General features: G+C 39.4%; 1 protein-coding gene across 1 annotated transcript in view; it reads right to left on the bottom strand.

Moving 5' to 3' along the window:
* Window positions 1–23,434, bottom strand: part of LOC136866624 (uncharacterized) — a 173,517-nt gene that overhangs the window by 22,195 nt on the left and 127,888 nt on the right. The window contains exons 7-10 of the mRNA XM_068226781.1: window positions 16,955–17,098; window positions 14,631–14,735; window positions 5,525–5,683; window positions 3,513–3,605 (exon numbers count right to left, since the gene is read on the bottom strand). Coding sequence (XP_068082882.1) covers window positions 3,513–3,605; window positions 5,525–5,683; window positions 14,631–14,735; window positions 16,955–17,098 — 501 coding nt within the window. The remainder of the gene's footprint in view (window positions 1–3,512; window positions 3,606–5,524; window positions 5,684–14,630; window positions 14,736–16,954; window positions 17,099–23,434) is intronic.

The raw sequence follows: 23,434 nt of genomic DNA, 5'->3' as shown, positions 1-23,434 counted from the left end.
GCCACAAATGTGAATGTGGTTTACAAAGAGGTAGTCTACTAGGGTTAATGAAACTAAATTTTTCAGTGAGTTTTTATAGTTTAGGAATTTTTAGATTATGTCTTAGTGCAGTACCAGATAATGGTTACTTTTATCAAATTACGAAATCCACGTGAGCAAAGCCGCAGGTAAGAGCTAATTCATTACTAAGGTGTCTAAAGAAAATTGGTATCAAGACTGCAATGTTTTATATCGGTACTCAGAGACGGCTTACGACAGTGTACAGAGAGAAAAAATCTGGGAATGCCTTGAGAATATACCTATCTATACCATGTGCTTTAATTAGTAAATTCGGAATGCTGTATGACCATTGCCAGAGTTGTGTCCAAATAGGGGATGGATATTTGGAGTGGTTTGAGACTAGACATGGTGTATAACAAGGCAGTGGACTAACCCCACTTCTATTCACCATTGTAATGGATGAAATAATGAAAAGAGGTAAGAAACTCTACACCAACTCTGAATATAAAGCTCTTGCATTTGTAGATGATGTGGTGATATGGGGTGATAGTAAGATAGAAGTACAACAGAAGCTGAATAACTGGAATGCACGCAATTTGGTCTTGAGATAAGCAAGTGCAAAATGACAGTGCTGCCTGTTAGTCGACAGAATATCTGTACTAACATCACTCTAGATGGATCCACGTTGGAACAAGACCATCAGTTCCGTTATCTTGTCAGTGTAATAACAACTGACAGCTGACCATCTGCAGAAATCACTAGTAGAGTACAGAATGGAGCACAGTTTCATCATCTTGTGAGGAAACTTCCTTGGGATAAGCAAGTTCCATTAAGATCATAATTAGTATTCCATAGGAACTTTTTTTGTACCAGTTACCACACACACTCACATACAAACCAACAGAAATATGAGCAAACTACAAGCAGTGGAAATGAAGTTCTTAAGACCTATGATTCAGAAAACGATGAGGGATAAAATAAGAAGTGATCTGATACTCTATCTGGTCCAAGTGAAAAAAATCCCTTAGTGAGATATGTGTCGAAGGCAGGCTGATATGGATGGATCGACTCAAAGGAAAGGACCCACAAAGAATAGCTAGAGTGTGGTTTGAGAAAGAATCAAGAGGTCAGCCACGGAAGAGATGGATTGATCAGATTAGAAATGATCTAGCTGGATGAGGTCTGGATTTGCAGTAGGTTATGGAAAAAAAAACTCTAGATGGACAGAAGTAAATGGTGAGCACTTATTCACTGCACCTGGGAAAATGGATCTGGTTCAAGATGAAGATGAAGAAGATGAAGAAGACAAATCAGAATAACTGTATTAATTTCAATGCTGGTTTGTGATAAGGAAGGTATTTTCTAGTAACATGTGACCATATCTCTATGAGCTGGGAATACTTTTGGTTACTCAGTCATTTTTCCATTGATTGCTTAACTAGCAACTTCCTGTAAACTTCAGTGAAGAATTTTCACAGATAAAATATACCCTTCTGAAGTATTAATAGGATATATTATCCTCACCTGTCTATAGTAAAGTTTCTTTCCATACTTGTGGAAGGAAATTTCTATTAAAGAGCATTGAATTTGCTACAATTACTCCTTTAGTTATTTTAGAACCTCATTATTAAGTGCAAAAATAAGTTCTTTTATTATACGTATGCGCACAATATTGTGCTTGCCTCAAGGTTTAGCAAGGAACTACAAGAGACACTCAATATGCTGGTGAAGTGAACACAAGAGAACAAACTTTACTTAAACGAGGACAAGACAGTCTCAATGATGTTTACGAAAGATGGCAAAGCATCAGAGAAAAGCCACATGGGAGACCTCTGAAAAATGTATTGAGCTTCAAGTATTTGGACATCACATTATAAACTAGAGGTAATGCTTCTCTACTCTCATCAATGACAGAATAAACACAGCTATCAGAGACATCAACAACATAGAGAATCTGAGTAAGCTGTCTATCAAAACAGCCCTGCAATTATTTGATCTCAAAGTCTCACCCTTGTTCATGCATTGCCTGGAAATTGTATGGTCACATCTGAAAATGAAGCAGTTAGAGCAACTGGTGTAGGGGTAGCATGTCTGCCTCTTACCCGATTCTTGGCCAGGTAAGGGATTTTGACGTGGATATGAGGACTGGTTTGAGGTCCACTCACCCTACGTGATTACAATTGAGGAGCTATCTGACAGTGAGATTGCAGCCCCGGTCTAGAAAGCCAAGAATAACAGCTGAGAGGATCCGTCGTTCTGACCACATGACACCTCGTAATCTGCAGGCCTTTGTGCTGAGCAGTGGTCACTTGGTAGGCCATGGCCCTTTGGGGCTGTTGCACCATGGGGTTTAAGGGGTTGGGTAGAGCAACTATGTAGAAAGAGTGAAAGCAATTCATCCGAGAAAATATACACCTTCAAGGCTTGTGTACGAGTTAACATGCAAACCTTTGTACATAAAGGGCCTTCATTATCACCTGCTGCTACCAACTACACTAACTTATCTGCATTTTGTAAAGAAATTAAGGGCAAAGAAGAGAGACTACTCGACGGACGCAATGATCTACAAAGACTGGCAAGGAAGAGGATACGTGCTCAGATACTTGGTTACATGCTTCGCCATACATAGCTTTCATTGTAAGTTGTGTCAAACCGAGAAGTTCCATCAACGGACTATGTTTGTGAACGTTGTGGCAAGATCTGTGAAACATACCATGCTATAATTTGTACTTGTCGGCACGAATCTTTAACAGCCTTTTGCATAGATGTATGTATGTTTAGTCCTCAGCTCAAAGGCTGGTTGGATCCTCAACAGCTCCGCCATCAGCTCTCATAGATGGCCTAGGCATCACTGAAGAGGTGTACTAGGGAAATGAGGAGTGAGGTAGTTTACCGTTGATTTCCTCGCCGAGCCAGAAGTTGCTATTACATATCAGTCTGCCAAGCCCACTGAAATGTATGCACCACCTGACCCTAGGAGCAACATTTTCACACCATTCATAGCAGGGACTGGCTGCACAAGGAATGGCATTACTAGCATCGCTCATACCTCAGTCACTTTCATATTGTCAAAGCCAAGGGTAAGACCGATACAGGTCAATGAAAGTAACAAAATTGCTCTAGCTTATACCAGAAGAGATAGTGCACTGTAAACACTAGGTCCTGTCCACAAAGGCATTTGCAAAGATGAATAATGTGATTTAATATTAATGTAAATTTGTTTTCTTGGCCATTGGCTGCAATAAAAAATTATTATTATAAAGTGACATTTCTTTCATGCTTGTATCAGTCGGTTATAAAATAGAAACATATGAATTTAGGAATTGGAGTAGTAGTTTTGAGGCTATTTTTAGTGAACGGAGAATCTTTTGTTCTTCATCTTAGAAGAGGAGGGAGAATGGAAGGACCCTGTTTTGTTATAAAGAAAGGGATGTTAACATGTAATTTTCTGAACTCACTTCATTACTTTCTAAAAAAGTATCAAGACAAGAATGTAATAAATGATGACTTACCTGTTCATCGTCAGGACAAGACTGACATTCCGTCTTACAGAGTTCCACATTGCACTCCATGGTGAGATCCATGACATCTGGGAACTTGAATGCCTGCAAATACAAAATACATTCAATGAAAATCACTACTGGTGTAGCAAGAAAGATAACGTTAATAAAAACATTCTAAATTCAATTTAAATGCTGAATATAGCATCAGATGATGGAATGACCTGCTAGGAAGAACAGAGCATACAACTGATGTTCATTTCACCCAGATGACATTGAATTAGAAGATTTCCAGGATTATGGTACTTTTATTTATTATCTGAGAAACAAGCAGGAGATCTTCCAAAGAATATTTTATGTACAGGTATGCATATTTACTTTGTTCTGTTTACAAGGAAGAAATTATTTTACAATGTCGACTCAGTTGATATAATGACTCACTTGTATAACAGCCTCTATATTATCCATTCATAATTTGTAGTACAAGAACTGTAAATTTCCAAGTAAAGACTAACAAGCAAACAAACAAACTAGGCTCTAGGCCTGCAGTCTTAAGCAATTTTAATGTTATGATCATAATCTTCAAGTTTTTCCAAGGAATTCTGACCATAGCAACAAAATTCTCTATTTTCAAAATCTCATGAATATAGTATGCACTAGGATTCAAATTCTAGCCACCTTGGTCAGAAACTAAGGACTATTATTATTATTATTATTATTATTATTATTATTATTATTATTATTATTATTATTATTATTATTATTATTATTATTATTGTTATTATTATTATTATTATTATTATTATTATTATTATTATTATTATTATTATTATTATTATTATTATTATTATTATTATTATTATTTACATTTTATAGCCTTCATTGGACCACTCTAGCCAACTTTATACAAATAATTTTTCAGTTTCCTGTCAGCCCAGTACTTCTTCATTCTCTCTGATCTTATTCTTCTTTCTTCATAAGAAATGTCCGACTCGTTGGCTGAATGGTCAGCAGACTGGCCTTCAGCTCAGAGGGTCCCGGGTTCGATTCCCGGCTGGGTCGCGGATTTTAACCTGCATTGGTTAATTCCAGTGGTCCGGGGGCTGCATGTTTGTGCTGTCCCCAACATCCCTGCAACTCACACACCACACATTACACTATCCTCCACCACAGTAACACGCAGTTACCTACACATGGCAGATGCCGCCCACCCTCATCGGAGGGTCTGCCTTACAAGGGCTGCACTCGGCTAGAAATAGCCACACGAAATTTCTTTTCATCAGAAATCACCCTTCCTATTGTCTGTTTGTTGATTCTGGTTTGCAGTCTGGTTTGCTTGTCTGTGAGTTTCCTGATTTTGTCAGTTTTGTTTCTTAGGTCTTCCACTGTAATTTGTAGTTCATCCATATCTTCCTTGATTTCTGTAATCCACCCGTACCAAGTAGATGAAGGAAAGTTCCACAACACTCACATCGCTCTGCCCCTACTTCCCCACTCCCTCTCCCCGCCCCGGTATGCTAGATTATAACATGGAGAATGTACTGATATGCTCTCCAATAGGAAGGATCCACAACGTTGCAGTAGCCCCTCCCCTCTCCGCTTTGCCCAAAATCTTCCACTAGCTTTTCCTTGACCACAGTCATGAAATAGTGTCTGGTGATAGCGGACTAAGCTTCGGCAATCCACATAAGTACAGAATTTTGTTTTTCATTATGTTAATACAGTGTTGGCTGAGTACTTATAAAATCATCATTTGTTAATATTTGTTCATATTATCACCTCTCTATTATTGACAAGGTTACACAATGTAAAAAATACTGTACATATTATGCATGAATTAAGTGATTTGATAGAATCTGAGGATGTTCTTTGTTCAATAGTATGTGTTTATTACAGGTATGTTTATAGTGTTCTAATTTTGATTGAAATTTTGTGTGTTTGACAGACTGGAAACTTTTTATGTCCCATCTGAATGTAGTATACTGGAGTGTTAGTACTATTTGTAAAGCTAAATTTAAACTTACCTTGAAGAAGGCATAAGCAATTATAGATGCTCCAGTGTTGCCTGTGTCACGTGTCTTCTGGAATGCACCCATCAGTTTAGGTCGCAGGATACAACCTCTCTCATCAGTTAACTGAATAGTGTTGGTATCCGTTGAATCACGGGCGATACACTCATGTACCTATAGAATAGAAGGAACAATAAACAGAATCTAAACATTTTAATCACATCAAAAACATAAATATTTCAAATGAAAGTACAAGATGAGGAGGAGGTGGAAACTGATATAGTCCATGATGAACTGGTGCCAGATATTTGGACATTTAGGATGAATAATGTGTTTGAGGAGAGGATGAGAGAAGGATTGCAGGAGAGTTTTGCAAATCTGAGTCTTGGAAATCCGAGTGTTATTTGAATTTCATATTTGCAAATTTGAAATGATTTTTCTACAGTATTTCATTCCCTGCTTATTCCTGCCATATCACTGTATTGTAGGCCCCCTCAACTGAGATCATGTGCATGTTTGTTGTCTTGCCTGAATCTAAAAAGTTTTTGAAAAAGAAGAGTCTGCCTGTTAAAGCAGTTTTTTTTACCGAGCTCAATAGCTGCAGTCGCTTAAGTGCGGCCAGTATCCAGTATTCGGGAGATAGTAGGTTCGAACCCCACTGTCGGCAGCCCTGAAAATGGTTTTCCGTGGTTTCCCATTTTCACACCAGGCAAATGCTGGGGCTGTACCTTAATTAAGGCCACGGCTGCTTCCTTCCCACTCCTAGCCCTTTCCTGTCCCATCGTCGCCATAAGACCTATCTGTGTCGGTGCGACGTAAAGCAAAAAAAAAAAAAAAGAGGCAGTTTTATTGCTAGACATGGCACAGTCACATCAAGGTGAACTTGAACTAGTATGTGATGGAATTTTATTCATGCTTTATTTATGACCCCTAACATAAGGGATGACACAAAAATGTTAGTGTTGAGCTGTAGATTTATTGTAAAGAAATGAATAGAATTAATTAATTTAATAGATATATACTTACCAGATATTATAATAGGAGTTGAATCATGGCTGAGAAATGATATAATGGATGCAGAAATATTCTCACGGAACTAGAATGTGTATCGTAGAGACAGGATAGGAATGGTAGGAGGGGGGTATTAATTCTGGTGAATGAAGAATTTGTAAGCTACAAAAAAGTTAAAGATGACAAAAATGAAATTCTAGGTGTAAGGCTCATCTCTAAAGATAATGGGCAACTTGATGTCTTTGGAGCATACAGACCAGGAAAGGGTAGTGCTGATGCTGATTCAGAATTATTTGATAAAATAATTAGCTAGCCGGTCAGGTCAGGAATATCCTGCTACCATATGGGACAGTAGACGGTACAACCTGTGAATGTCTGGTCAAGGGTCAGGCGGCCATTACCAAACCTGACAACCAGAAGGGGGACCAATAGCTATGGGCAGAAGAATTCCCCTTTTGGAGGCCAGATGAAGCCTTTGTGCAAGAAATGGCACATAATTTCATCAGAAGTTGGCAGTCAATGGCTACGAAGGTGGAAGAAGGAACCTTGTAAAAACCTCAACGACGGAGTAGGCAGAGGAACTGTGAACCACAAACTGCTGCCTTGCAGATAGGGAGAGTACCCCAAAAGCTAAGGGAAGATACCCTGGCAGAAAATGGGCTGGCATGACAGCTAAGAGGGCAGCCCCCGCATCATGCTAGCTTCCATAGGCAGCGAAATTAACTATTCAGAGAAACATGAGAGTAGCCAGACGGTTATCAAGGAAACAATCTGGTGTGAAATGGTATATGAGAACTGGTACTTGGAATGTGACCTCGCTGTCAAGGAAGAAAGTAGAAATAGTCAAACAAATGGAGAAGTAATTGTTTGCATGAAGGAGCTATACCAAATGAATGGAGAGTTGATATAGTAGCCTCTGTGTATAAAGGAAAGGGTGATAGACATAAAGCGGAAAATTACAGGTCAGTAAGTTTGACATGCATTGCATGTAAGCTTTGGGAAGGCATTCTTTCTGATTATATTAGACATGACATTAGACATTCCTTTCCATGTCATTTCCCACATACCTTATTATCTTATCAAGTGCAAAAAGCTATAAACAAAGCAAGGGAAAGAAGTAGACAAGTTATTGTGATGGGGGACTGGAATGCTAGGATTGGAAACAGGTTACATCGTGGACATGGATGTATGGGCCAACATGAAGCAGAACATACCATCAATACCAATGGTGAAAGAATGTTGGAATTCTGTATTGATAACGAGCTAAGGATTGGCAACACTTTTTCCTCCATAAAAGTATCCATAAAATAATTTCTGAGGCAGTAGGCCGAGGAGCAAGGACTTGCATTGACTACTTTTGTTACTCCAAGAACATGACTTATGCAGCACTAGATGTAAGGGTCTTCCGCAATGCAGAAATGAGTACAGAACATCGGCTTCTGGTTATGAAAACAAGGTTTAAGGCTACACCCACACCCTTTCATCTTCGATTTGAGAAAATAAGAATTTCTGCGTTCAGAGAGGAAGAGGTAAGGCAGAATTATGTGCAGAAGTTGGGGAAAACTTCAGCAAACAGAAAGAAGAACCCGAGAGAGGCTGGAACTTAGAAGAGAGATGGAGGGAATTTAAGATGAATATTATCAAAGTAGCAGAAGAGATCTGTGGAAAAACTACATTAAACATACGAAGGAAACAAACAAAGTGGTGGACTAAGTAAGTCAAGGAAGGTATAAGGAAGAAAAAGGTAGCATGGAAGGAGTATATGAGAACAAGAAGGGTAGAGGACTGGAAGAATTATGTTGAAGCATGTAATGAAGTTAAGTGACAAGTACAAGAGGCAAAAGAAAGGAACTGGCAGGAATTTGGTAAGGAAATGGAATAGGAATACAGAAATAATTAGAAGAAGTTTTGGAAGATACTAAGGTCCCTCCAAGGCAAAATTAGAAAGAGAATCAGAAACATTAAAGACAGGAACCAGAAGATCCAAATGAGGCCATGGCACATTCTTGATACGTGGAGCACTTATTATGAGGACGTGTTCCATGCAGACCAGAATTCACAGGACGACTCCGGTAATGGGGAAGAAGAAGAACTAGAAGAAGGGGGAGACAATTACGCATAGTGAAGTAAGAAAGGCTACCACTGAAATGAAGGTGGGCAAGGCAGCTGGTTGGGATGGAATTTTACCGGAATTGATGAAGTATGGAGGAGATGCTGTGGGGAAATGGATGCAGGATTTGCCAACAAGTATGGAGCATTCAGAAGATTTCAAAGGATTGGGAGCAGAACATTATTTTTCCTGTCCATAAGAAGGGCAGCACTCTGGACTGTGCAAACTATCGAGCAATTTGTCTTTCCAGTGTGGTCGGAAAGATATACTCTCGCATACAGGAGAGGAGGCTGAGACAAGAAGTAGAGGAAAATTGGAAAAACAACAGTGTGCTCTCAGGCCAAATCAACGAACACATGACCGTATATACACACTAAGAACTGTTATAGAGAAATGACTTAGTCATGGGAACAATGTTCTAGTTGCATTTGTCGACCTAAAGGCCGCATTTGACTCAGTCTCCAGGGAACAGCTTTGGGCAGCACTTGAAGAGGAAAAGGTAACCAAGACTCTCTTATACTGCATTAGGAGCATGTACAACAGAGTCCAAGGAGTGGTGAGAATAGCAGGTGAATGCTCTAGGGAATTTGAAATGATGAAGGGAGTAAAGCAGGGTGACAGCTTGAGCCCTCTTCTCTTTGTGATCTTCATGAGCCAAATCATTAAGCAGTGCAAAAGAAGAAATAAAAGAATGAAGGTTGGCAACTGGAACATGAGACCAGTATATGTCCAGTTCATCGTCTATGCAGATGACATTCTGATTTTGGCTGGGAAAGAGGAGGTTCTCCAACAACCTCTTACTGAATGGGCTTATGGCTTCCAGGACCATGGGATGGAGGTGAATGCGAGCAAAACCAAGCTCATGCAGTTCACCAAAGGAGAAAAAGTACAGCTTCAGATCAAGCGGAACAATGAGGTTATTGAGCAAGTAAAACAAACTGAGTACCTGGGCAACATCTTCAGAGAGGATGGAAAATTGGAGGCAGAAATAAACAACAGATTTAGAAAAGCTAATCAAGTTTACTATGGCATAAACAACACAATCATAGGGAAGAAAAAAATTATTAGAAACACAAAAATGCAGGTATATCATGCCATGTACCTGCAAACCCTCCTTAATGGTGCAAAGAGTTGGACAGTGCATAAAAAACTGGAAAGATGTTTGGTCGCCGCTGAGATGAGATATTTGCAGAAAGTTGCTGCAAAACTTGAAGAAACCATATTAGCAACACCACAGTGAGAGATGAGCTTCTGCAGGAGCCAATCGAAAATGTTGTGAGATGGACGGGGTTAAAAGTCAGATTGTGAGTTTCACAAATAGGAAAAGTCCTCTCAGTTTTAATTACTGCGTTGATGGCATGAAAGTTCCTTTTGGGGATCATTGTAAGTATCTAGGTGTTAATATAAGGAAAGATCTTCATTGGGGTAACCACATAAATGGGATTGTAAATAAAGAGTACAGATCTCTGCACATGATTATGAGGATGTTTAGGGGTTGTAGTAAGGATGTAAAGGAGAGGGCATATAAGTCTCTGGTAAGACCCCAACTAGAGTATGGTTCCAGTGTATGGAACCCTCACCAGGATTACCTGATTCAAGAACTGGAAAAAATCCAAAGAAAAGCAGCTCGATTTGTTCTGCGTGATTTCCAGAAAAGAGTAGCGTTACAAAAATGTCGCATAGTTTGGTCTAGGAAGAATTGAGAGAAAGAAGGAGAGCTGCTCGACTAAGTGGTATGTTCTGAGCTGTCGGCGGAGAGATGGCGTGGAATGACATTAGTAGACGAATAAATTTAAGTGGTGTTTATAAAAGTAGGAAAGATCACAATATGAAGATAAAGTTGGAATTCAAGAGGACAAACTGGGGCAAATATTCATTTATAGGAAGGGGAGTTAGAGATTGGAATAACTTACCAAGGGAGATGTTCAATAAATTTCCAATTTCTTTGAAATCAATTTAGGAAAAGGCTAGGAAAACAAGAGATGGGGAATCTGCCACCTGGGCGACTGCCCTAAATGCAGAGCAATAATGAATGTCATTGAGAGGAGAGGATTGGGCCGGATTGGTCACCTAGAAAGAATGGAAGATGAAAGGAAAGTGAAGCAGGTGTGGCGAGCCAGACCAACAGGAAGAAGAACACGAGGGAGGCCATGGATTGATTGGGAGGAGTACATCTTGGGGCTGATCAGGAAGCAAGGGAAGACCCTGGGTGATATTCAGAGAATGGTGCACGACAGAAAAAACTTTAATAAATGGCTAAAATTCCCCGACACCTAATGGCATAAAGGGAAAGAAGAAGAAGATAATCAGCTTTGTGTGAGACGATATGGAAAGGAATGTGATTGTAGCAGGTGATCTCAATTTACCAAACAAAAATTGGGAAGGTAATGCGAATGACAGGAAGCATGACCAACAAATGGCAAATAAGCTAATATGGGAAGGACAACTGATTCAGAAAGTGATGTAACCAACTAGAGGGAAAAATATCCTGGACGTGGTGCTGGTAAAAACAGACTCGTTCTATAGAGAAAAGTAATATATGCCATTAGCGATCATGAAGCTGTTTTTGTCGTAGTTAAAAATAAATGTAATAGAAAGGAAGGTCTTGAAAGTAGGACTACCTGGCAGTACAATATGGCTGATAAAACAGGCATGAGGGAGTTTTTAAGAAGTAAATATGATCGGTGGAAAATGGTAAATAAAAATGTAAACAGACTCTGGGATGGATTTAAAGCAATTGTTGAGGAATGTGAAAGCAGGTTTGTACCTTTAAAGGTGGTAAGGAATGGTAAGGATCCACTATATTATAACAGAGAAGTAAAGAGACTAAGAAGGAGGTGCAAGTTCGAACGAAATAGTTGGAAATGGCTGTGGAACTAAGGAGAAATTGAAGGAACTTACTAGAAAATTGAATCTAGCAAAGAAGTAAAGTAAGGATAACATGATGGCAAGCATAATTGGCAATCATACAACTTTTAGTGAAAAATGGAAAGATATGTATAAGTAATTTAAGGCAGAAACAGGTTCCAAGAAGAAGAAGAAGAAGGACATTCCAGGATTCATTAATGAGCAAGAGAAGTGTGAATGTGAGGATCTTCAAAAGGCAGAAGTATTCAGTGAGCAGTATGTAAAGATTGTTGGTTACAAGGATAATGTCCAGATAGAGAGGGTGAACTGCTAAAGAATTATTAAAATTTACATATAATAACAATGACATTTACAATTAGATATGAAAGTTGAAAACTAGAAAATCGGCTGGAATTGATAAGATCTCTGGAGATATACTAAAGATAATGGGTTGGGATATTTTAACATATCTGAAGTACTTATTTGATTATTGTTTGTATGAAGGAGTTATACCAAATGAATGGGGCATTGCTATCGCAGCCCCTGAGTATAAAGGAAAGGGTGATGGACATAAAGCTGAAACTTACAGGCCAGTAAGTTTGACATGCATTGCATGTAAGCTTTGGGAAGGCATTCTTTCTGATTGCATTAGACATGACATTAGACATTCCTTTCCATGTCATTTCCCACATACCTTATTATCAAATAATTCCGAATCAGCGTCAGTGCTACCCTTTCCCGGTCTGTACACTTCAAAGACATCAAGTTGCCTATTATCTTTAGAAATGAGCCTTACACCTAGAATTTCATGTTTGTCATCTTTAACTTTTTTGTAGCTTACAAATCCTTCTTTCACCATGCTAAACAGCATACATGATCCACAAATATCCTTATCTACGATTGCATATCTTTACTCATGTCATTATATGTATATATAAGAAATACTACCCCGTGGGACCCCTCTTAATCATTACAGGATCAGATAATGCTTCACCTACTCTAATTCTTTGAGATCTGTTTGCTAAAAATGTAGCCACTCATTCAACCACTCAATTTCCTAGTCTTGTAGTCATGTCTTCTATGTAAATGAAAATGTGTGTTATGACAATCACAAACACCCAGGAATTAACCCAACAAAGTTAAAATCCATGACCCAGCTGGGAATTGAACCTGGGACCCTCGGAACCAAAGGCCAGTCCACTGACAAATCAACCAATCAGCTGGACTCATACTTCAGTATGTTTCTGAAAATTTCATTATGTTTATATTGTAGAGAATAGCTTTAATGATCATACAAGAGAATGAACTTGAGAAAAACAAATGAAATGTTAAAGCTATTTCCATACAGACCATGAATATGCAAAACCTTGGTGCTAAGAAGGACAGAACGGTTAACTCTACGCCTGGCTGACTGAGTCGCCATGAAATAAGCTGGTATTTATTTCTGTTGTAGGCTGAGTGAATCCCAGAGCCATGTACTTCTCCAGAAGCAAACAGCTACCCTTTAAATTACCAGGGCATCAAACCCACATCCTTCGAAGTAACACGACCATACCTTTACTACTTTGGTTAGGCAGCCTCCAGTAAAGACCTAAAATCATCAAAATTTTCTTCAGCTTACCATACTGCAAAGTCGCCAGAGTCAGACTTATTTTAGTTTTGGCCTGGTGTTTAAGGTCAGATCCCTTTCCTGATGTCAGGTGAAAACTTCAGCCTGGTACTGACCAGAATTTGAACCTTGGCCATGCAGGCTGAAAGCCAGACGCTAAGCCAATGTGCTATTTACACCCCACCCCCACCCGCACCCCCACCAATCTAAAATCATCAATATCTCTGATTTGTCATAACAAAAAGAGTACCAGGCCATGAAAGCCTTGAAATTGGTTATTTTACAATGTTTATTCCATACCATTTTTCTGTGAACTCACATTACGGAGATATTTCATAACTTATTTTTAGTCTTCTTGCCTGCCTCCATACTGTAACGGTTAGTGTTATTAGTTCCCTTCCTCGGGGGACCAGGTTCGATTCCCAGTACTGCCAGAAATTTAAGAATGGCAGGAGGGCTGGAATGTGGTTGAAATGTTATATGGAGCTCCCTTCCATTGGGGATGTGCCTGAAAAGAGCTGCACTACCTCGGGATGAAGACACGAGTTTAATTCCGACTCCATGGCTAAATGGTTAGCGTGCTGACCGTTGGGTTCGATTCTCAGCCGGATCAGGGATTTTAACCTTTATTAGTTAATTCCAGTACCAGTAGCTCGGGAACTGGTTCTGTGCCGTCTTCATCATTAGTGCCCCATCTATACTACCACTTGCTCATTCGCTGATGAAATAATTTATCATTCCCCACCTGCGTGATACTACGGCCTTGACAGGCTTTGGCCTCCCAAGTGACTACTGCTCACGACAAAGTTCTGCAGATTACGAGATGACAGAGCTCCTCAATTATTCCCACATAGGCTGAGTGAACCTTTAACCAGCCCTCAGATCCGGGTAAAAATCCCTGACCTTGTCAGAAATTGAACCTCGGATGTCCAGGTGAGAGGCAGGACCTGCAAATACAGTCACTATTTCCCTTAACCACTCAGTTTCGTAAAATAATGAAATGAAAATCCACAGCCTGTTTCCAGTCATTTGAACAGGTCAGGACTGGAATGAATGAAGCCCCCATCTAGCGGCGAGGATACGAATTGTGCCGGACACCGAAGTGTGTCGCACTTCTCTACGGCAATGATTAATGACTGGCAGATGAAATTAAATACCGTAATATGGCAGAGTGTTTCTGGAATGAAAGATGACAGGGAAAACTGGAGTAGCGGAGAAAAACCCGCCCCGACTCCATTTTGTCGAGCACAAATCTCACATGGCATGACCGAGATTTGAAACAGGGAACCTAGTGGTGAGAGACCAATGTGCTGCCGCCTGAGCAACGGAGACTCTTTTTCCTTTTTTCCTTTTTTTTTTTTTGGTAAAATAATATTCTGTCATTTTCATGAATGATGCATCCATCTGACAAAACTTCAACTGAATCTTACATTAAATTTGACTTTTGTTTGCCTGGCCTGAAATAAAAACAAACCGTGGGACAAAAATTCAAAACTTGGATACAAAAACAAAATTATTTGAGCAGATTATGAGTTGCTACTGACCGCTATATCGAAACCTGGATCTCCTTCAACAGATACCACCAGAGTCATGTCCTCACCAATCTTCACCAATCCTGTAGCTTTGGGAGCAAATGGTCCGCGTCCCATCTGGAATATAGAAAGATAATTATAAAGTAATGCTACAACCCTATCCTGTGATCGCTGTCTTAATGAAAGTTTTAACGTGATAGGTTTTGATGTAGTTTTTATCACAAATTATTCCATTTCAGGTACTCGAGTTTCAAGTATATTGAAAGACATCTTCAGCTTATAAATACAACAAAAATATCTTGCTAAGTTTTTTACATTATTATTATTAAAATGGAAGCGACCCAATTCCAGTATATACCTAAAGTATTGGTAAAAATAAACTTTTCCCTTTACAAAAAGCTAATGATCATGAATATGCCTTTCAGTAAAAGAAACTCAAATATCGAAAACGAACGATTTATTTTCATCATTTCACAAAGCTTCTTTGGCGACCAAGGCCTATGGCAGCGAATAATGTGACGTCACTTCCGCCACACAACTTTTCGGATGATCCCCAGTCATGGGACATATTCGTGTCAAAACCAGATCAAAACAATGTTGCCAATTTTACGTCTGCCTCACTGGTTTGTTACATTTAGTGCCAACAAAACAAATTACGTTACTCAATGAGAAATACACACCGGATCTTTGTGATAAATAATGTTTAATCATGGTATTTTAAAATATGGTTCCCTTCTGGGAATTTAATTTTTGATGTACAGGCCGTACTGTCGCTCGGATGACGTCACGCAAAGAGGCGAACAGTTTTCTCTGTCCGACTCGCGGAATGGAAGCACATGATACCTATGTGCCTTACAGTTAAGAAATGTTGTATTAATAGAACAAGTGGGATCATTTAACACCTGTAATCGTTTGATATCTCGTAAGTCAGGTGTAGGTAATTTTAGGAGAAGTAGAGTTAAAATGTGATCAAAGTAGGTAGTCAAATCATAACGATTGTATTAGGTACTTATTCAGGTAGGCCTACCCACCAAATCATAATTATTATGCAGTAATACAAATATCGAGACAACGAACGTACAAAAATAAAAATAATAATAATGCTGTGCCACCATACCTCTAGATGATCGTGGGTTTCTTTTCTTGGGACTTTTGACACTATCCTTCAAGAAAATAAGTTACATTACTTGTAATACCGTACGTAAATATTGTCTACTAGCAATAGTTGAATTTTAATTGTTTAAACTGTATGTATAGCTATACCAAAATCATTTAACAGAAGGTTGGGTTTTATAAATTGCATTCAGTTCTATAATTTGGACTTCATTCCGCCTTTATTGCACATTCTCAATATTACCTAACCCAAGAAATAACAAATGTAGGCTCAGTTGGTAACTGATCAATGATCATCTATGTTACCTTTATGATTGTACTTTCTCAAGAATAAAAGGCACTGCCATAAATCTACATGACAAGAAGAACGTCAAGAGCTTCCTACAGCTCTGGAAAATGAGTTAAACATACTCCTCCATTCTTCGTAATAGTTACATTTTCGGTTAGGATTTTCGTCTTCCGTAAGTTTCTCTTGCCCTCGTTGGAACATTCGTGTACACTGTGTATCACTTGTATAGTTGAATATTCTTCGTGATGCGCACAACGTTTTGGCACTGTGGCAACTTATTTAAATCACTGACATATTTCCACAAAAATATGCTATATGGCAACGATTCAGTGAATAAATTCCACAAGAAGCATTACCTACGTTCCTTGAATTTACATTACTCACCGCATTAAAATAACATACCTAACCTAAACTCTAAGGTCTCATTTTCCCAGTAAAAGCTGCTTATGTAAATCCTGATGTGATAAATTTAGAGAACAAGCATGCAATATATTTTAAAATAAACGCCTGTCTCTCAACAGTCGCAGTTATCCAATTACTATGTATTACATTCACAACATTCTAGACCGCCCTAATCGACCAGCAGATGGGCCTGGCACGCTTCCTGTACGGCCTGTACTACACGAAGGCGGTGACAGTAGTAATTTTGCATCATCTTATGTAATATTTGCACAACAAAGTTCATGAACGAAATATCTCAATGTTGACATCCATTAAGTACCGTAGTCATAGTTCTAGAGTGACTTAAACTACTTTTGTCATAATCAATGAATTACGGTACCTTCTTGGAGTGCTTTCAGACACATTCTGCATGGTTGGTTTCAGCTGAGTTCTAAACCATTGAAATATCTCAGATGGTGTCCATATTTGCTAACCTTTCGGACCAGAAATAAGTTAGTTTTGTGCTGCTGATTCATACACCTAAATGACTTACCTGTATATCAAGGGTGGCCACAGCTGTATCGCCACTGAAGGTGACAATTTCCTGCTCCAACATGTCGACACTCAGATCCACAGATAGCGCTTTATTGATGTTGCCTTCCCAAAGGCAGCGCACATTTCGTACGGTGTCCCACACCTGGAATGTTCATAATTTGATTTGAATTATTTATCTATATCACACCACAAATAAAAAAATAAAAAAAAAATCACCAAGTTCACTCGGTACTTCCTAATAACCACAACCAGGAACCATGGACTGCCACTCAAAAACAGGGTACACCTACAAGCTAAGGTAACGAATTTAAGAGGTAAATGAAATGGCGTTTGGCTTTTAGTGCTGGGAGTGTCCGAGGTCAAGTTCGGCTCGCCAGCTGCAGGTCTTTTCATTTGACACGAGTAGGCGACCTGCGCCTCCTGATGAGAATGATTTTTTTTTTGCTATTGGCTTTACGTCGCACCGACACAGATAGGTCTTATTGCGACGATAGGACAGGAAAGGGCTAGGACTGGGAAGGAAGTGGTCATGGCCTTGTTTAAGGTACAGCCCCAGCATTTGCCTGGTGTGAAAATGGGAAACCATCTTCAGGGCTGCTGACAGTGGGGTTCGAACCCACTATCTCCCGAATACTGGATACTGCCGCACTTAAGCGACTGCAGCTATCGAGCTCGGTGATAAGGATGAAATGATGATGAAGACGACACACACACCCAGCCCCCGTGCCAGCGAAATCAACCAGTGGTGGTTAAAATTGCCGACCTTGCCGGGAATCGAACTCAAAGGCCAGCACGCTAACCATTTAGCTCTGGAGCCGGACAATTAAGAGGCATTGGAAGAGAAGTGATCAAATCGAGCATCTGATTGCTCCCATTCTTAAATGTATGGTAGCACCGGGAATCGAATCCAGGGCCTCCGATGACGGCAGTTAATAGCCCTAACAGTTACTGCACGCTACGAAGGCAGACGTTGCATAGTTGAACCTCGTTTAAAGCAATAATCACCACCAACAGCAAATAAAAATGATACATTTGTAGTTATTAAATAAATTTTAATCGTATAAACATTGTTCACAAACATTTCAGAGCAATGTTTTTTTTCTTTTACAAATGAACGAGTTAAATTAACTGCGGCATAGTGGGCAGCACATGCTATACCGCGAGCATGCATCGCGAGACAAAGAGCTTTGTTGATGATTATTGAATTTTCACGACTGCATTGTATTGGAAACCGACTTTCAACCTATTAGGTCGTGTTACGTACATTTAGTACGTGTTGAAGAGATGTTAAGTACAGAACAAAAATGGTCAACTGGATATCCATGGGATCCGAACCCACAGCCTCCCGATTTGTTGTTTAAAAACGGAGGAAACGAATTTTTGTCGCTATAATTATTACAAGTTTAACACGTTTTTGAAAAATCTTACATTGGCTCAACAACATTATAATATTTCTGTATGCTTATAAAAAGTGATTATTTAAAAATAAAATAATACCATATGTGTGTCATGTTTAATAGTTTGTTCTTGTTTGTATATTATACGTGAATTTCATTAATTTATAACTTGGATTTATAGATTTTGCATACAATTCATGTTTACTACTTTTATTATAATTTGAATTTGCAAAGTTACCTATAGCCAAAATACAAAATTTTTCACATTTGAGTAATCTTGGCAAAATATAGGCCACTTTACATATTTTGACTCATGTATAACTTATCATCATTTTGACTTCTTCAAGTACCGGTACATATGTTACGAATTACTATTTCGAATACTGTGCAGATGAGAACAGTTCCTTTTCTTTTTTTTCTCGTAAGTACAAAATGTTTTCCATTGACATAATGGTGCAAACAATAATTTGCTCGTACCGATTTTGAGATTTAAGTATAAAAATATTCACTAATACGTACTTTCTTATGCTCCTAACGCCTACTAACGCTTATATTGTTGCATTCAATCAGTTAAGATTAGATCATCCCCACAGTACAGTGTTATGTTTAATATAGGAATAGGAACTCCCTTTCTTGTACTTCGAGGGCTCCTAGTGAGGTCTTCTTGGTTAGAGATAGACACTGCTCCGTGGAGGACTGACAGTCTGACTATTGCATTGTAGTGCCTTAGTTTGACATTCATTGATAGGTGTTTTGAGGCGTACAGTTTCCTGCAGGCATGGTATGCCTTGACTAGTTTGATTCTCCTCTATTCGAGAGCAACCATATCACTAAAGCCTTCTGAAATCCACTCTCCAAGGTACCGGTACTTCACTGCATATGCTTGGTGTCATTGACTCTCATTGTTCGAGGGGCGTCTTGGCGAACTCGGTCTTTCCAATGTTGATCAGAAGACCTGTTCTAACCGCTATATTGAGTGTAGTGTTTGGAGTTTCATAGTAGCCTCTTGCACGTCGTTTGCTAGTAAGGTCAGGTCATCAGCAAAGGATTCAAAAACCCCACTGCCGACAGCCCTGAAGATAGTTTTCCGTGGTTTCCCATGTTCACACCATACAAATGCTGGGGCTGTACCTTAATTAAGGCCACAGCCGCTTCTTTCCCATTCCTAGGCCTTTCCTATCCCATCGTCGTCATAAGACCTAAACGTGGCGGTACGACGTAAAACAAAAAAAAAATACCATGCGATTTATCAATTTCAGGAATGAAAGAAAAGAATAGAGCTTAAATAACATGAAGCTTTCTTAAAGAAGAGCCTTTCACCCAACAGCAGACGTACAACGTAACAGGACGCCACCTGGTGTTAATCTTGTCAGAACAAATAAAACACGAGTATCGCCAAGAGGAAAAGTCCTGTCAGTTTTAATTAGTGTTGATGGAGTAAAAGTACTTTATGGGGATCGCTGTAAGTACCTAGGTGTTAATATAAGGAAAGACCTTCGTTTCGATAATCACATTAAATAAGTTGTAATAATGATTGCAGTTCTCTTCTCGTGGTTGTTAGAGCATTTAGAGGTTGTAGTCTGAATGTAAAGGAGAGGGCGTATAGGTCACTGGTAAGACCACAATTAGATAATAATCATGTTATTATTTTACGCCCCCTAACTACTTTTGACGGTTTTCGGAGACGCCGAAGTGCCGAAATTTTGTCCCGCAGGAGTTCTTTTACGTACTGGTAGGCCCCAGGGGCTCTCAATTTGGGAGCGTGGGTTGGCGGCTATAGGGCCCTAAGCTGAGTCCTGGCATTTCTTCCACTCACTCGTGCCAGGCTCCTCACTTTCATCACTTGGTCAACTCTTGTTCTTTTCCGACGCCGACAGTATTATAGCACTAGGGAGTCTTTCATTTTTCACGCTCTTCGTGCTCTTTGTCTTTCTGTGGCCGATATTTTCATTTTTCAAGGTGTCGGAGTCCTTCCATTTTTTCCTTCTGATTAGTGTTACATAGAAGATGGTTGCCCAGTTGTACTTCCTCTTAAAACAATAATTACCACCACCACCACGTATGTTCCGGTAAATCTACCGACATGAGCACTTTCAAATACCACCGGACTGAGTCAGGATCGAACCTGCCAAGGCCAGCGCCTCAACCGTCTGAGCCACCCAGCCCGACTAAGATAATCGTGTTACGGTTGATCCTATCATCCAGGGAATTGTCCTGTTTAATCAAGAGCAGGACTCTCAACAGCTGTGTGCACCACATATGGGAAGAATGTAGAAAGAAACTTGAAGAATATCCTGACAGCGTTTGTTACTCATTATCGAGAGAAAGTGTACCTCTCCGCTTGTAAACTTGCCGATATCAGTCTTGTGGCGAAAGACTTCCCACTGCGTCGCGCTGTTCCACAATGTCACTGCAGTTCGCAATACAGAGAGCCGAGATAAGACTTCAGAGGTTAGCCAGGTGGTCGGCACGCGGGCCGACCAGCCATTCTCAGTTTTTATTTATTTTTTTATTATTATATTTGTCTGTTACAGCATCACGAGAGAAATTAGTTGATTTTCATGAAATTTCGCAGTTACGTTTAGGATATAGGGAGTAGAATCTTGGGCAAAAAAGAAATAACACAAAAATTATTTTTGAACTGTTCCGGACTCGGAACTGTTCTTTAAATGAACAGTACGCCGCAACATCCTGTTCCGAAATGAGTCTCACCGGCACTCCAGCAGGACTGGTCTAGGTGTTCGAGAATCTCTGAAGCTCCGCTGGTTGGCTGATTGTTCCGACTCTGGGAGAACATGAGTGCTAGTCCTCTAAAATGTTTCTGATGTTCTTTGGAACTAGTCATTGGGAGCAATAAACAGGGGATAGGGAAGGGAATCCGCGAAATACGAATTTGTAAGAGGCAATTCGACAGACAGTGAGTCCGCGATAAGTATGCATGACACTGATTTTTAATCTTTATAATTTTAATACTCACTGTGTTTAAACACGAACATGGTCATCTACTAGTACATTATACCGCGGTTTACGGCTCTTTGTGTTGTGCTATCTACAGCATTTTGTAAATTAGAGGTGCTAGAATAAATCATAACAATCGTGAGATGAGTGAATGTAATTATGTGAAAGACTTAGCCTACGTCACTCAATCCAGATTTCTATGTCCACAGATTCGGCTTCGTCTATGAAACTAAGTCTCTTTAAGTCATCATGTCATCAGCTAACTATTTGCTCTGAATTCCTGCGATCCTGCTCATGTTGTTCCTAGTTTCCGTTGGATGAAGATAGGTGTTTAGGTTAAACTACCTTAAAAACTACTCTAAAAGAAAGCATGAACTCGCAGTGAGGAAATAATATGGTTGAATTAGCATACACGAACTCATATTTGTTTATATTTCATATTCCCCCACTTTCTAAACCAGGGCTGTTATTTTGGAACTGTCGTTTGGAACATCGTACTTTTCCGTAACAGAAAAAACAGGAACTGTTCCAGGAAAAGAACGACTTCACCTATCTCTAGCAATTGCTTCAGAAATTCAGCAGTATATTTCTTACAGTAGGTTTTAGAGGAAAATTACTCATGACAAAGATATTTAGAATATCATTTACAAACCTTTTTGTTCTGCACCTTTTACTGATAAAGTGAAAAATATGGGAAATATATCAGTGGCGGTAATGTGAAAGTTTAAGTCCAAGAGCCTATAACTGAGTCGGTTAGTTCCGAAACTCAACATATCCACAAAAGTTAAAAAATGGAATATTTTAAGTTCTATAATTTTTGGGGCTCTCTATTTAATACCTGATAATGTTTTGTTTCATAACTCTTCTTATTCCTAAGATATTAAACCTTCAATTTCCCGTTCTGTTCCAAAACTAAGTATGTACACAACATATTCTGTTCCATAACTTGACATAGCCAAAGTAACAGAACGAAACTTATTGCTGTAAGAAAGGTTTGCTATTAATAATGCGTAGTTCATTATATCGACAGTGCCTTCTTTCTGTAGAGAAGTCAGTGTGCACACTCACGAAGCATTCATAACTAGTGACCGGACGAGTGGAAAAGAGTGCAAGGTGCTAAAGGAGGAGTGTGAAAAGAAAACTAGACGAGAAAATGGATGAGGGTCCAGATAACCCCTCATATGGAGCAACAATGCACTAGAATGTTCTTTAAACTCATCCCCGAAAGTTAACAATTTTCAGATTCAGTGCAATTTTTCTTTGAAACTACTAAAGGAAAAAAACACGAACATTTTACCACTCATAAACAGCATGACTGTTTCTGGACTGAGGAGTAGAACGGTGTTCACTTGATACTCAAGTTCTTAATTACGGGGAAAAAGCGCACAGTGGGAAGATGACAAATAGTACAGTGAACGCACCCTAGGGTGACTTCACCTGTACCGCTCCTCGCCTGGTCTCTTTAGGGAAATAAGTATAAAAATAATAAATTTATGTGAGTTAATAATAATAATAATAATAATAATAATAATAATAATAATAATAATAATAATATTGTTTAAATCTGTATTATGTTGTGTTAGGTATGGTTTGTTGATAGATTCTGTCATTCGCACCTGGTGTGTGATTGCTTGGTTGAGGTGTTAATTAAATTAGTAAATGTATGCTCCAGGGACAAGTGGTAGACCATGGTGACCCATCCATGCATTGGCCAAGCTTAGTATTGCTTCATCTTTGCGTTACGGGGCTTTGTCGCTGGTTTGTTGACAAGCATGCGTGCCTGTCGTTATTGACACCGTTAATTAAGGTTAGTATATACTAACCTTGTGAGAAAGCAGCATTGTCGTAACCGTCCCGCCTCGGCTATGCCCAAGCTTTAAGGAAGTGAGAATGTTTGTGTTGTCTTACTTGTCGTGTGGGGGGGGGGGGGGGGTTGGTTATGTTTTAGGTTAATGGGTTGGGTAAGTGAGGAAGTGGTGGTGGTGGTGGTGGTCTGTTCTGGGACGAGAGTAAATTTAGTAGAAGTATTTGGAAGAGGGTATTTTGTGTCTCGGCTGAGTGGGGTGGAGGGGGTGAAGGTTGTTCCTGGGTTTGGTGGTGTGGGTCCTGGGTTCAATGGTGCG

Source organism: Anabrus simplex, chromosome 3, assembly GCF_040414725.1.
Source record: "Anabrus simplex isolate iqAnaSimp1 chromosome 3, ASM4041472v1, whole genome shotgun sequence".
Taxonomy (NCBI): Eukaryota; Metazoa; Arthropoda; class Insecta; order Orthoptera; family Tettigoniidae; genus Anabrus; species Anabrus simplex.
The sequence above is the reverse complement of the archived record's forward strand: the minus strand, read 5'-3'. Positions and strand labels throughout refer to the sequence as shown.